Below are 16,250 nucleotides of genomic sequence, written 5' to 3' on the forward strand. Positions count from 1 at the left end.
AGCATTCTTGCTAGGCGGGAAATACTTCATAAGGAATATTTCTGCTAACTCTTGCCATATAGAAATTGAGTTTGGTGGCAATGAGTTCAACCAGGCTTGAGCTCTGTCCCTTAGTGAATATGGGAATAACTTCAATTGTAATGCATCTTCAGGTACTCCGGCTAACTTGAAAGAATCACTCACCTCCATAAATAGTCTTAAATGTAGGTGAGGATCTTCGATAGGCATTCCGCTAAATTGGCCCACTATCTGAAGCATCTAGAACATGACTGGCTTCACTTGAACTCTTGTGCCTCGATTTCGGGTCTCTTAATACCCGGATTAAGATCATTAGACACTGGCACGACATACTGTCTTAAAGCTCTATTCCTATCATCAGTAATAAGGATAGGATTTTGAGTAGGGTTTGCTCCATTTCCTTGATTTAGATTTTCAAATTTCATTTCTTCGGTTGTTCTCTAACTTGCTTGTCTTCTTCGCTCTCGAAAAGTTCTTTCTATCTCAGGGTCTACGGGGAGTAGGTCAATAATTCGATCAATACTCATAAACATCTGAAATAATCACAGAAAAATTAATTAAGTTAAAATTTAAACAAAAAATTAAACCAAAATGCAAAACTAACAAATTCACAAATAATGACTTTTTAAAACAGTCACCGGCAACGACGCCAAAAACTTGGAACGATGGAAATGTGCAAGTGTACACAATTCCAACAAGTAATAAAGTGACAAGTAAATGTCGAGTTATCATACCCACAGAGACTGTGAAAAGAATTATTTATGAATGCTATTTAAAACACTTTGGTGAGGAAAAATATTTTGTTTTGAAAACGGTGATTAAGAAATATAAAATTTAAAAATAAATAAAAGTAAAAGTTCTAATGCACGATTCCAAAATATGATTTAATCAAGATGACATAATTGTGTTGGATTAATCACATTTCTCTAACTTAGAATTATTAAACTCATGTTTATGTTGTTACGAATAAATTCACGGCAACTCGATAATTTGCTAACTTATGGAAAATATTCACCTACACAAATCCATTCATCTCTTAACATATCCATATGTTAATTCAAACGATTAAACAAATTTTAATAAGCAAACATGTTATTGCACATACATACTCATTAAATTGAACTAATCTCTTCCATATTCCTATGTCAATTCAAACGTTTAATTAAATCTAATAAGCACATAAAAGACTATGTGAGGTAACAAGGTGTCCTTACCTTGAAACAGTTTAATCATAATAATCTTGCAAGTTATTCAAGGCAAGTAATAAAGTGATAAGTAAATATCGAGTTATTGTACCCACAGAGACTGTGAAAAGAATTATTTATGAATGCTATTTAAAACACTTTGGTGAGGAAAAATATTTTGTTTTGAAAAGGGTGATTAAGAAATATAAAATTTAAAACTAAATAAAAATAAAAGTTCTAATGCATGATTTCGAAATATGATTTAATCAAGATGACATAATTATGTTTGATTAATTACATTTCTCTAACTCAGAATTATTAAACTCATGTTTATATTGTTATGAATAAATTCAAGGAAACTTGGTAATTTGCTAACTTATGAACATATTCACCTACACAAATCCATTCATCTCTTAACATATCCTTATGTTAACTCAAACGGTTAAACAAATTTTAATAAGCAAACATGTTATTGCACATACATACTCATTAAATTGAACTAATCTCTTGCATATCCCTATGTAAATTCAAACAATTAATTAAATCTAATAAGCACATAAAAGACTATGTGAGGTAACAAGGTATCATTACCTTGAAACAGTTTAATCACAATAATCTTGCAAGTTATGCAAGGCAAGTGTATCACCAGATACATTGCTAATTTAACCTTCAGCTACCTTAGAAGAATAAACATGCACAGATTAAGTATTGTGTCAATTAATTACAATTTCTGTAACACTCAAAACCCGGCCCAGACGTTATGACCGAATCTAGTAATATCACATTGAAGTGTTTTTCGTAAAACGTGATATCGTTTGAGAAGCCCAATGTTGATTTTGTCTCTTTGTGTGATCTAGAGAATAATTTTAAAACTTGCATCTTAAAACTTGCATCACTATGAAAAAGTATTTACTTTAAAACGTTATTAATTCCAAAATCTCGTTTATCACGGAAGCTTCTAAAATGGTTTTGCGTATTCATGGTATTTTAGTAAATCATGCATATCTTTTGAAAACCCGCATCTCACCACTAGCAGTCATAAATCATAATAAAATAATAAAGCCCAAATTAAATAATAAAACTTAAAGAGGCCTTTTGCATAAAACCCAAATAACACTACTTATAAATTAAAAGATAATTTCGGAAGCGTTAGCTGTTGTGTGTCCACCTCCGAGTCCCTTGCAGTACAGATCTGCCTAAGGATTACCTGTATAGTTAGACAAATGGGTGAGTTTACGAAAACTCAGTGTGTAATCCCAATAATAAACAACAGTGAACAACACAGTCTGGCCTAAGCCCATGTCAATAACAGTTCAATATCAGTTAGGGCCTTGGCCTAGTACAGAAACCATAGCAGTGGCAGTAATCAGTGCAATAACCATGATCAATGGAGTAACAATAACCAGTATAGAATGCAAACAGAAAATCCTACCCATCTATCCTCTACACTCCACTCCATCCAGCCTTACACTCCATGTAGGGATAAAATCGACCCACCCATCCCTACACGCCAAATATGGCACCGGTTGCGGCACTAATCAGTAATTGCAACAGAGCTGCCAGTAATAGGCTTAAAGCCATCAGTAGGTCCACAGTCGTCTTGGGCAACCACATGTCATGCATCGTATCATAGTATTTTACATGGATGCAACATACATATAATGTGGAATGCTCAAATACAGTCATACACATCATGGGGCAAATCAGTCATTTTACCCTATACGGATATTTCAGTTATTCTACCCTAAGAAGGTATTTCGGTCATCTTACCCTATAAGGGTATATCGGTCATTTTATCACATAAGGGAAAAATCGTCATTTTATCACGTGAGGGCAAAATCGTCATTTTATCACATAAGGGCAATATTGTCATTTTATCACATAAGGGTAAAATCGTCATTTTATCACTTCAGGTAATAACGTCATCTTATCACATAAGGGTAAAATCGTCATTTTATCACATAAGGCAATATCGTCATCTTATCACATAAGGGGGTCTAGTATACTTACCGACCCCACAATAGGTCCACAGTTGTCTCGGGTGACCCATCAAACAACAATAGTCAAACAGTGAAAATGGGCCTAAGGCCCATATTGTAGGCCTATGTCGGCCCATATGCCTATGTGGCCCACAAAGCCCAAAAATGACCTTGGCCGTGTGATCTACACAGCCTGGCCCAATATTCTTCACACGTCCGTGTGGTTTACCCGTGTGGGCCCACGTTAGGCGTTCGAATTACCACACGAGTGAGCGCAAGCTCGTGTGGTGCCGACAGTCACTTATTTTGGCTTTTGCCGATTTACGAGTATGCCAGTGTGGTTACACACCTGTAACGAAACTGTCGCCTCAACACTTCCGAAATTTAAAGCACCTATGATTCACAAAAAAAACTCCACCATTAGTTCATATTTGGGGTTAATCCAAAAACCGTAGTATCACCAATACTTTAATCGGGTCATCGCTACTTACTAATCGAACTATCGCATAACCCCTCTTGCTCCAAACCGAACGTACTCTCAGCAAAGCATTAACCTTTACGAAACAGTTAGCCGATTCATTAGAAGTTAAAATCCCTTATCAATATAATCACTACTTAAAGTACTTACCATGAGGGAAAAGATCACTTGACGTGAAGGAACAATCGGCCTAACCCTTTGACTATGGAGATCGTGCCCCAATAAAAAGCCAAGACCCCAGTCTACATGCCGCCTGAATAACCAAAGGGGTATTCGGTTTTAGCAAGAGAATTTAGTACGATTGAGAGGGAGAGAAGAATTGGCCACAAATGCCAGAGGTATTTGACCAAGAATTATTTGGCCAAAAGAAGAAAGAATATTGAAACAAGGTGTCTGGTTTGCAAAATAGAGTATAAGGGTTCGGCCAACACAAAAGAAGAGCAAGGAAGAATCGATGGAGAGGGAAGTGTTACTCAGGCAATTGGCCAAGTTGAGACAGAGGAGAAGGTAAAATCGGTAAAAAATAAGATAGGGGACAAAAGAAATTGGCCAAGAATAAGGGGAAATCGGTAGCACAGTTGGAAACTTTAGGGACTACTCGAAACCAGAAGAAGAGAAAACACAAAATGAACTATTTGAAAACCTAAAAAGTAAGGAGAGGATTCGGCCACCAGCTAGACTATGACTGAAATTTGCTAACAAGAACCCCTCTATTCGGTCAACAAACTTCCACTTACTCCGCCATACACCCCTACCTAAACCGAAACTCTATGTTCCAACAGTCCAATTTCGGCACAACACCTTCAAACCACTCAAACTCCTCAATTTCCTCCACAATTTCCTCCCCTCCATCTCCTTAGATTCGGCCAACAACCAATCCATTCAAACCTATTCAAATTCTTGGTGTTTCGGTCAAACACAACTTCCTTCCATGGTCAGCAACAAAAATAACCTCCATTTGCACAAGCATGGGTTCGAACCTCAAACCACTAGCACACTCCACATGCCACTATCCACTAGACTAGCAGGCTTTTTATATCATACTTTACCAAAATAAACTTATAACCCTACTGGCCAAAGATAGGGTATTATCCTCAAAAAACCAAAATTTTGTGGAAGCCAGGGCTTGAACCCATGACTTTCCAGACACTTCCAGAGCACACAACCACTAAGCCAAACACACAATTATGTCACTTCCTTGCCTAATTAAATATTTATATGCAGTCTCCTAACTGCACCCCTTGTAACACCCCAAACCCGGCCTAGATGTTACGACCGAATCTGATGTGTTACATCAAAGTGCCTTCTAAAACTTGAACTTGTTGGTGAAAAACTGTTTTAAAGTTAAAACCCATTTTGTTTTTATTGCTTGAGAAAACTCGGTAAATTTTGTTATTACAACTGAAAATTAACTTATCAAAACGTTTTTTATCATTGATTTCTTAATCCAATTAGAATCGCAGAAGCTTCTCTAGTTGTAAACCCTAAGGTTAAAATTGCAAGTTTTTTTTCTTTAAAACCGTTATTATTTTGAAAACTCGATATTCCTACTCTAGCAGTTTAAAATAAAAAATCAAAAGCCCAATAAAAGTTAAAATCCCCCAAATGGCCATATTACATAATTAAAACCCAAATATAAAATCTTTGAATAAATTAAGTCATAAACAAATCATCTGCGATCATGTGGCCACTTCTGAGTCCCTCGCAGCTCCAAATTGTCTAAGGCTAAGGATTACCTGCACAGTTGAAAGGAAGGTGAGTTTATGAAAACTCAGTGTGTAATCCCCTACCAGTCAAAAAGTAAATAGTGTATACAGAAAAGGTCAGGGCTTGAGCCCTATTAAACAACAGTAAAGTCTGGGCCATAGCCCTATACAGTAACAGTGTGGGCCTAAGCCCAAAACAGTATTAGTACAGTGGAGGTATGCAACCTATCCCAATCCAACCAACACACCACCCGTACCAACCAACACACCATGTGAGGATTAAACCGACCCACCCAGCCAACACACCAATATCACAGCGACGCTACTAAAAACAGTACACGTGGTGTAGCCACTAATATCAGAACACGTGGCAAAGCCACCAGAATGGTAAAAACGTGGCAAAACCACTAGTACAGTACTTCCTCCAAAACAGAATCCCAACCCCAATACAGAATGTCATGTCAAAAAGAAATATTACATGTATACTAAGGTCTCATACTCAGATACAGTCATGCATATATCATACACTGATCAATTGGCCCACCTCTAGGGTATAATGGCCATTTCTATCCATTAGGGGTATTTTGGACATTTCACTAACTTTTGGGTCTCGGTACAGATAACGACCTCTCAGAAGGTCTACCATCGCCTTGAGCGATTCAGATAACCAATGTGACCAAAATGGTGTAAATGGGCCCAAAGCCCATTACTCGGCTCAAGTGGGCCCACACACTCGTGTGGCCCATTTAGCCCAGATCCAGTCGCAACTATGCGTTCAGCATAGCCCACTCTATTATTTTCCGCTTACCGTAAGTTTTATATGAGTGAGGCCCACAAGCCCATTGGGCCCACACGACCCATCTTGGCCCAACGAGGCCCATAACGACCCAAGCCCACTAGAACGCTCATGGTGGCCTCTATAGTCTGTCGCCCATTGTTTGTGGGCTCGAATTATCACACTAGCATTCGCATGCCCGTGGTGTATCAGATGCCGACGTTTTGGCTTCTCAGCTTTTTTGCTTTTGCCGATTCACAGCAAAGAGAGGTGTGAATACACACTTGTTTGGCGAGACGCACGATAAATCCCGCGTATACTGAATCTACACTCATCAAGACTTTCAGTTAATTAACTGATAATTCAACTTAACCGCATCATAACATTTTATCCAAAACACACCATCTTACCTTGATTGAAAGAGGGTGGCCTAAACCGCTAAGGTCGCTAACCCACAATTGATCACACCCTTTGACGAGAATCTGAGTTCCAAGTAGATCTTGATAGTTAGTAACAACTACTATCCCATTAACACAAAAACCACATTCGGCTTAACCCCAGAAAATGAGATAGCATATTACCTTAATGAATACTTGAGGGAAAAAGGCTGTGGTTGCTTCAAAACCACTTGTACACCACTACTCCTTGAAGAACCCTAGAAATAAGGAAGGAATCATAAATCGATACTCGAAGAACCAAAGGAAAAACATTCAGCTAAAAAAAGAATGGAAAGAAGCATAACCTCAACCCTTACCGATCGTTTGAGAATCCTATGAAAACCACAATAGTGCAACACCAGAAGAACAGAGGAGTATTCGTCTAATCCAAAAATAGCAGAGTATCTGAAAATGGTTAACCACAAAGATAAAGGGTATTCAGCCTAAAAAGAAAAGAGTATGCCAAAAGGAAACAGAAGAAAAGAAGGGGGCAAAAAGATGAAGAGAGGCTTCAGCTAGCAAAGAAACCCAGAGAAAGTCAAATAATAAGGGAGAAATAAAACAACATTTGGTCAAGAATGAAAGAAAAGCAGAAGGGGAGATGTTAGATTCGACCAGGCATAGAGGAATATCGAGAGTAGAAGAAAAGTGGTTGAATAGAGAAAGAAAGACTAATGTAATCAACTATGGTTGTGAGAGACGAAAACAAAGTTCGGCCAACCAAGAACCAAAATACCAATTCGGTACCAAAAATGCCCAAAGCCAAATTTGCACAAAGAAAAGTGCCTTCAACCTCTTCAACGGTTGAAAATGCACACAAAGGGACCTCTAGCTGAATTTGCCTACCCAAAACTCCCCAATCGGCTACAACTCTTCGCAATCTCAAACTTCTTGAAAATCTCTATGATTCTCTCCCCTTATCCCTCCTAGATATCATCCACAACCAACCCCAAGACCAATTCAAACTCTCCATCACCAGAGTTCAAATCCCACACAACTCTTATCGTCCCCTGATAGCAAAATAAATGCCCTTTTTTTCCATGGGATTTGAACCCAAGCCCCTCTCAATAGCTCAATACACCACTTGCCTCCTTGCCATAAGCTCTTTTGTGTCATGAACATACATACACCTTAACATAAACCCCAACTAATAGCAGCCAACTTCATTTAAAGATAATTAAAAATTTACCGAGGCCCAAACTCGATTCCAGGCTTCCTAATAACCCCCACACATACCCAAATTACTTGTCCAATAAAGTAAACACGAATTTTATGCCAAAACACGCAAAATTATAGACCCTAAATTTTTAGGGCGTTACAACTCTACCCGCTTAGAGAAATTTTGGCCTCAACATTTACCTGGTCAGAATAAGTGAGGGTATTGATGTCGCTTCGCCTCTTCTGGTTCCCACGTGGCTTTGTCAAAACCGTGAGTACGCCACATCACTTTTACCAACGAAACAATTTTCTTTTTCAGCACCTTAACGTCATGATCCAATATCTGTACCAGTTCTTCCTCGAAGGTTAAATTAGGCCTAACCTTGATTTCCTCCACTGGCACATGAAACACGTCGTGAATCATATCCAACTCTGGAGGCAGCTCAAGTTGATAAGCTACCAATCCCACGCACTTAAACACTCGGTAAGGCCCAATAAACCTAAGGCTAAGCTTGCCTTTCCGCCCAAACCTTAAAATTTTCTTCCATTGTGAGACTTTAAGAAAGACATAATCTCCCACAGAGTACTCAATCTCTTTACCTTTAAGTCTGCATAAGACTTCTGCCTTTCAGACGCTCCCTTTAATCAATCTCAAATCAGTTTCACCTTGTCTTCAGTATAAGAAATTAATTCTAGCCCCAAAATCTGCCACTTACCCAACTCAGTCCAACAGGTAGGAGTACGACACCTACAACCATATAATGCCTCGTACGGTGCCACTCGAATACTAGACTGGTAGCTGTTGTTATACGCAAGCTCTGCGAACGGCAAATAATTCTCTCAGCTACCTCTGAATCAATTACACAACTTCTTAATATGTCTTCCAGTATCTGAATCACCCTCTTTGACTGCCCATCTGTCTGAGGGTGGAACGCAGTGCTAAAATCCAGTTTTGTACCCAAAGCCTCGTGTAACTTCTTCCAGAATAGAGATGTGAATTTAGGATCTTTGTCAGGTATGATAGAAACTGGTACAACATGCAGTCTTACAATCTCAGCCACATACAAGTTAGCCAACTTCTACAATGATAATCAGTACGAACCGGTATAAAATGAGCAGATTTAGTCATCGATCCACAATCACCCATACCGAATCTTTCTTGGAAGACATCAAGGGTTGCCTACTCACAAAATCCATGGTTACCGTCTCCCACTTCTAGAGTGGAATTTTAACTGGTTGAAGTAACCCAGAAGGTAGTTAATGCTCAGCCTTAACTTGCTGGCATGTCAAGCACTTACCCACATGATCAGTAACCTAGTGTTTAAGCCCTGGCCACCAGTACAGCTCGCGAAGATCTCGATATAACTTATTTCTGCTAGGATGCATAGTATACGGACTACCATGCGCTTCTTGCAGTATAGATTACCTCAAATTAGAATCCTTCAGTATACAAACTCTCCTACGGAAACATAGTACTCCTTCACTATTCAGCCCAATATTCGTAGTCTCACCATTTTTGACTAGTCGAAAACGAGAAACTAATGACTCATCCAACAATTGTTTCTCTGTAATTTGATCAGTCTAGGTCTGTCTCACTTGCAGTTCAGCTAACAAGCCACCATTAGCGAACAGGCTAAGACGAGCAAACATTGCTCTCAAATTAGATACAACCCTACAGCTCAGTACGCCAGTTACTACATTAGCTTTACTAGGGTGGTACTCAATTGAACAATCATAATCCTTAAGAAAATCTATCCACCTTCATTGCCTAAGGTTCAACTCCTTCTGAGTAAGGAGGTACTTGAGGCTTTTTATGGTCTGTGTAAATAATTGTCTTTTCATTGTACAGGTAATGCCTCCAAATCTTCAGTGCGAACACCACCGCATCTAACTCCAAATCATGAGTAGGGTAATTCATCTCATGAGGCTTAAGCTGACGAGATGCATACGTAACCACCTTACCCTCTTGGATCAACACACAACCCAATCCAATACGTGACGCATCACTATAGACAGTAAATTCCTTTCCAGCCTCGGGCTGTATCAAAACAGGGGCCTCAGTCAGAACACTCTTCAGTTTCTCAAAACTCTCTTGTTGTTTATCAGTCCAAACGAATGGGACCCCTTTACGCAATAACTTGGTCAGAGGTGTAGCAATAAGTGAAAACCCCTCAACAAAACGTCTGTAATACCCAGCCAGACCCAGAAAGCTTCGAATCTCAGATTCAGTCTTTGGTGGTTTCCAATTCAATACGGCTTCAATTTTTCGTGGATCAACCCTAATCCCCTCAACAGACACCACGTGAGCCAAAAATGTCACCTCTCGCAACCAGAACTCACACTTGCTGAACTTCGCGTACAGGTGCTTCTCCCTCAAAATTTGTAGAATAATCCGAAGATGTGCACCAGGATCCTCCTCAGTTCTTGAATACACCAGAATATCGTCTATGAACACTACTATGAATCGGTCCAGATAGGGTTGAAATACTCGGTTTATCATATCCATGAAAGCAGCTGGTGCATTCGTCAACCCAAACGGCATCTCTAGGAACTCGTAGTGACCATAACGAGTCCTAAACGTTGTTTTATACACATAAGCTTCCTTAGCCTTTAACTAACGGTACCCAGATCAAAGATCTATCTTGGAGAACACCGTAGTTCCTCGCAACTGATCAAACAAATCATCGATCCTCAGTAAAGGGTACTTGTTCTTGATAGTCAGTTTATTCAGTTGACGATAATCGATGCACATGCGCATGAATCCATCCTTCTTCTTCACAAACAACAACGGTGCTCCCCATGGAGACACACTCGGTCGAATGAATCCTCGGTCCAATAGCTCTTGAATTTGAGCTTTTAACTCCACCAGCTCCTTCAGTGCATTCCTATAAGGGGCGATGGACATTGGAGCTGTTCCAGGTAGGAGCTCAATACCAAATTTGACCTCACGGTTCAGAGGCAACCCAGGGAGCTCTTCAGGAAATACATCCGCAAAATCCTTAACAGTTCTAACATCTTTAACAAAAAGACCTTTAGAATAAAAAATGCTGATATAAGCTAGAAATGCCTCGCAACCCTTGTGAACCAGTTTCTTTGCCCTTAACGCTGTAATTACATTAGACAGATAATCCTTTCGCTTTCCTATCATGACCACCTCCTCACCCTCAGTAGTCCTCAATGCCGTATGCTTAGCAACGCAATCCAAACTCGCAAGATGTTTCACTAGCCAATCCATACCCAATATATGGTCGAATTCAGCCAACGATAATTCCATCAAATCCGCCAAAAAGACTACTTCTTGAACCTCTAGGGGAACATCTCTAAATAACTTATTTACCCTAACTGACTGTCCCAATGGACTTAACACAATCATCTCACTAACAGTACTTTCAAACTGAATACTCAACGTTTCAGACATAGTGCATGCAACATACGAGTGTGTAGACCCAATATCAATTAAGGCAGTGTATGGTACATTATAAATTAAGAACGTACCAGTTTTGACGTCAAAAGCATCACCATCCTCTCCACGACGAGTAGCATAGACCAGGCTACCTCGCCTCAGTATTACCAACACTTCTGTCTGGTGCTCCACGACCTCGTCCAAACCTGTTTCCACCTCTGACCTGATCATGGCCTCTCAGTGTGCTAACCACCTCTCCCTGGCTGAACATAGCCCTGACCTGCAGCTTACATCTGAATAGGCCTTTGAGTACAGTTCTTAACCTGATTATCCATAGAACCACATCTAAAACAGTCCCCAATTCATTTCCAGCACTCAACCTGGTGAGCTATCCCACAATCAGTGCAAGGATGCGGTCTAGCAACAACAATAGGAACCCTAGCCCAGGCTGGCCCATCAAATCTAGGATTCTTCTTAGGCTGTAATATCCTGATTTTCGAGTTTTGTCGTGATTCTTGATATTTGGGTAAAGTTTTTGAAATTAGATATATGGTTGTGAAATTCATAATTGGAGGGTGTAAATGGGCTTGTGGAAGGCCCATGTGTTGGCCGAAACCCGGTAGAATTTTTGAATTTTGGACTTAAGAAGTTAGGGGATTTGGATAGTGGTCTTATTAAAAATTGTGGGTAAAATGTATCACAAAAGAGCCCCTGGAAAAGTGGCTAAGTGACGCCACTAGGGAGCTAAAAAAGTACCGTGTAAGTGGTTGGGGGAAGACCTGGGTTCGATTCCCTGTGATGGCAAAGGTGATGTTAATTTTTATGCTTTGAGCATGCAGGAGTTGTAGCCGAATGGAACTCTGTGGGAGAGAGTTTGAATTAGTCAAACGCATGGATTAAGGAGGGATAAGGGGAGAGATTTTAGGGATTTGAGAGGGAGATAGAGTTAGCCGATTACAGGGGATTAGGGAGGGGATTTCGACAGAGGGGTGTTAGTGTAGTATTTTCGGCATTTAGGAATTTAGCTGTGCCGTTTTCTTCTGTAAACTATAGTTTTATTCTTTTATTCTTTTTTCTTTCTTCTTCTCTAGCCGAACCACCACCCTTCCATCCACTCTTCCTTCCTTTTCTTTTCCGAAACCTGTTCACTTTTCCCTCCCGTTCATCTACTACTTCTATCTTTACTTTTGCCGAAAAGTAACAAAAGCGAAACCTGTGGTGCTGATTTCTTGTTGACCAGCAACTTTTTGTTTTCCTTCACTTTTTGGTGGCCAATCACTTTATCTTCTAGGCTTTAAACGGATTCAAGAAGAGAGACTGTGGTAAGTATTCGTATTCTAAATTGATTTCAATAGTAACTATTGACAAAAGCCGAAACTCCTATAGTTTAGGGAGGTGGCCGATTGGAGATATAAGCCTTATTCGGCTTCTTCATTTGTTTTTGTATGGGTTCTATGGTGGAGTAGATAAGTTGGAGGAGCAGCAAGGCGTGGGGTGTCAATTTGGATAAGCTTGGATCATCGGAGTGACTAAATCTAGATTTAGTCATCAATTTCGGCAAAGGTATGAATTCTAGGGCCATTATGGATGGTGGCCGAATATGTAAGTGTTAATAGGTAGCCTTCGATTTGGTTTAATTACTAACATGATCTAATCTATAAGCGGTTGATTATAGGAGAAATCACGCAGGAGATCTCGTCAAGGAATATCGCAAATCAGGTGTGTAACGAACCCTCTTTCGTAGCTTAACTCGATATTTGTCGAAAAGTCGAAATGCTGAAATTTTGGCATTTCGAGGACTCGTGAGCATGCGAACTCTCATAGGTTAGTTAGATTTGCTAAGTTCGATGATCGGGATCATTGGAATAGGCAAGGGCACGATTTAGTGCACGATGGTAAATTGGGCCTCGAAGGGCTAAAATCGGGCCCAATGGGCTTCCGGGCCCATTTGGGTAAATTTGGTAGAAAATGGAATCCTATCAGATTGTGCCTTAATATGGCTAAGACCGTTATGGAAAATGGGCCTAGATGACTAATTCGGCTATGTAGGGCCCATTTTTTGGCCCAATAACTCCGTTTCGCTAAGAATGGGCTAGAATCGCTGTCAAAACACATGAAATTGTTAGTAACTGATAATGAACATGGAAAACCCTAATATTTGGTAAAATTACGAAATTACCCTTATAATATGAAAATGACTGTTTTGCCCTAGGTAAAAATGACCATTTTACCCCTAGGGTTTAATTATGAGTTTGATGCATGAGATTTTGATATATATATATGATTTGATACGATATGCACATGATATGTATGATATACACATGATGTATTCATTTATGCATGGGTTGGGTTTACATGGATGGAGGAAGTGCAAAAGGGCTATGCCCCAGTTACCGGAAAGGGCTTTGCCCCAGTTTACCGAAAAGGGCTTTGCCCCAGTTTACCGAAAAGGGCCTTTGCCCCAGTTATTAAAAGAGGCTAGGCCTCCAGTTATATGATAAAGCAGCTATGCTGCCAGTGGAGAGTTTGGTTGGGTGGGTTGAGTTATTCCCCACATGGAGAGCTTGGTTGGTACGGGTGGAGAGTAGCGGTTGGTGGGTTGAGTAGTCTCCCCAAATGGGCTTGCATATGTTCATTAATGTTGCATGTATTATTGAAATGGGCCTATGGGCCATATTGTTACATTAAAGGCTTCGGCCTAGTGATACGAATAATGAAAAGGCTTCGGCCCAGTGATATGAATAATGTGAAGGCTTCGGCCCAGTATATGCTGAGCTTGAATTTGGGCTTAGGCCCAATAGGCTAATATTGTTTTAGGCTCTGAAAGGGGCTTGTTGTACACTGAGTTTCCAAACTCACCCCTTCTTTAACCTTACATGTGAGCCTTGATGTGGGGGCTTGGAGCCGGAGGGGATTCAAAGTGGCCATGGTGATCGCTTTTGGGCTTTTGAAATAAGTGATTGGTTTTTTTTAGTTATCTTATTTACTGTTTATTTTTGGGTTGTAATAAGGCCATTTTAACTTTATTTTCTTTTCTTTTCTTTTCTGGGATTATTTTATTTTTTTTATAACTTCAAACTGGTTGATAATAATTCAAATGGGCTAGACTTAGGACGCGTTTTCAAAATGATACTTGCTTTCAAAATAACACAACGTCACGATTATTCGATTTATCAAAGATATCTACTCAAAGAAATTTCAACTCGTTATAACCAAGTGTGGCAATGGTTGTGGGCATGTCTAGGATTGGATCCAATTAAAGAGCTTGGTACTTAAGCAGGCTTCATGGCTCGCCTCCTCTGTTACGGATTCCTACCTGGTGCCCAGCTTCCATTCACTTTGTTAGCTTAAACAAAAGTCGGTTTATAAAACCCTAAAACAAAACATGAATTTTTAACTTTAATGTGGCAAGTTGGATTCGGCTATAACGTCTGGGCCGGGCTTAGGGTGTTACATAGGCCCTCCAAAATAACTTGAGGGCCCAAAATCCCTCTTGTTTCTGCCTCGGTCTTTTTCACGATTCTGGCGTTCTGAGGGCTTTACATCCTCGGTAATTTTTGCCTTCTCAACAAGAGTCGTAAAGTCTCGCTCCCTCTGCGAGGCTATCATCACATGCAACTCATTTGGAAGGTCATCTTTGAAAAGCACACAGCATTCATACTCAGTTGCGACTATCCCGCGAGCATACCGACTCGGCCGCAGAAACTCTGCCTCGTACTCTGCCACTGTCTTATTCCCCTGGGTCAAGTTTAGAAATTCCTTCCTTCGGGTGTCCACATAACCTGCGCCCACATACTTACCTTGAAAGGTCGCCTTGAAAAAGTCCCATGTCAAACGGTCAGCCTGCGTACCTTCTTTTACAGTAAGCCACCATTGGTAGGCCTCATCTCGCAGTAAAGGCACTGCCCCTTTTAACTTTTGTTCCACAATACCATCAAGGTCATCCATTATTCGCTCAGTAGCCTCTAACCAATATTCTGCTACACCAGAAACACCCTTGAAGATTTCTGCTCCATTAGATCAGAGTCGCTTAGAAATTGACCTTCGGCCCACTAATCCCGTACTTGCTCCAGCAACCCTTTCAAGAACCCGTAACATTGCTTAGGATAAAGCATCATCCCCAGCTGCTCGATCATGAGACCCTGTCTCTATTATTGGTAAGGCTGGTGCCTTCCTAGCAGGCATGTGACTCGATGCTGAAGACCCCGCTCTAACACTTTCTCGGCCTTTACCACGACCTCGTGTACCCCTTCCACGAGTACCTCTAGCGCTCATATCGATATACGCTTAATCTGTTTTTAGAAATTTTCTGACATCAGTTTATAATTCCAGTAATTATTAATGGATATTTTATGATAAACAGTATTTAAAGTTTTTGTTTTTGCAGATCGGGATCTCACTAAAGTTTTCAGTCATTTACAGTCTCAGCTTACTCGAACTAAAGATTTTTAGTATAGCACTGCTATCTATAGTAGTTTCTCAGTATAATATTTCAATCCATAGCAATAACTAATGGTAGAGAACTTACAGATTTGGTGTCAGAGACTAAGTGTGCCACATTTCCATTAATGTCGTGTCAAAACATTTCAAATTACTTTGAAATCATCTTTTCCAAAACCAAATTTTAGGAAAACTTTTCAAAACCCCAACTTTGAGAAAAATTTTCAGAAACTCATTCCACAGTCGAGTTTTGTAACCTGGCTCTGATACCACTAACTGTAACACCCCAAACTCGGCCTAGATGTTACGACCGAATCTGACATGTCACATCAAAGTGCCTTCTAAAACTTGAACTTGTTGGTGAAAAATCGTTTTAAAGTTAAAACCCATTTTTTTACTGATTGAGAAAACTCGGTAAATTTCATTATTACAACTGAAAATTAACTTATCAAAACGTTTGTTATCATCGATTTCTTAATCTGATTAAAATTGTGGAAGCTTCTCTAGTTGTAAACCCTAAGGTTAAAATTGCAAGTTTTTTTTTCTTTAAAACCATTATTATTTTGAAAACTCGATGTTCCTACTCTAGTAGTTTAAAATACGAAATCAAAAGCCCAATAAAAGTTAAAATCCCCAAAATGGCCTTATTACATAATTAAAAACCAAATATAA

At 39.8% G+C, this 16,250-nt stretch overlaps 1 protein-coding gene across 1 annotated transcript; it reads right to left on the bottom strand.

Annotated features, from left to right (window-relative positions):
* Positions 1–14,588: 14,588 nt before the first annotated feature.
* LOC107963136 (uncharacterized) lies at positions 14,589–15,086 on the bottom strand. The gene has a single exon (XM_016899718.1). It carries the CDS (start codon positions 15,084–15,086, stop codon positions 14,589–14,591), a length of 498 nt encoding a protein of 165 aa, XP_016755207.1.
* Positions 15,087–16,250: the final 1,164 nt, after the last annotated feature.

This window comes from Gossypium hirsutum, chromosome A06 (assembly GCF_007990345.1).
Source record: "Gossypium hirsutum isolate 1008001.06 chromosome A06, Gossypium_hirsutum_v2.1, whole genome shotgun sequence".
In the NCBI taxonomy this organism is placed as follows: domain Eukaryota; kingdom Viridiplantae; phylum Streptophyta; class Magnoliopsida; order Malvales; family Malvaceae; genus Gossypium; species Gossypium hirsutum.

Coding starts and splice junctions, on each gene's coding strand:
- LOC107963136 (XM_016899718.1), bottom strand. CDS start 15,086: ATGGATGACCTTGATGGTATTGTGGAACAAAAGTTAAAAGGGGCAGTG.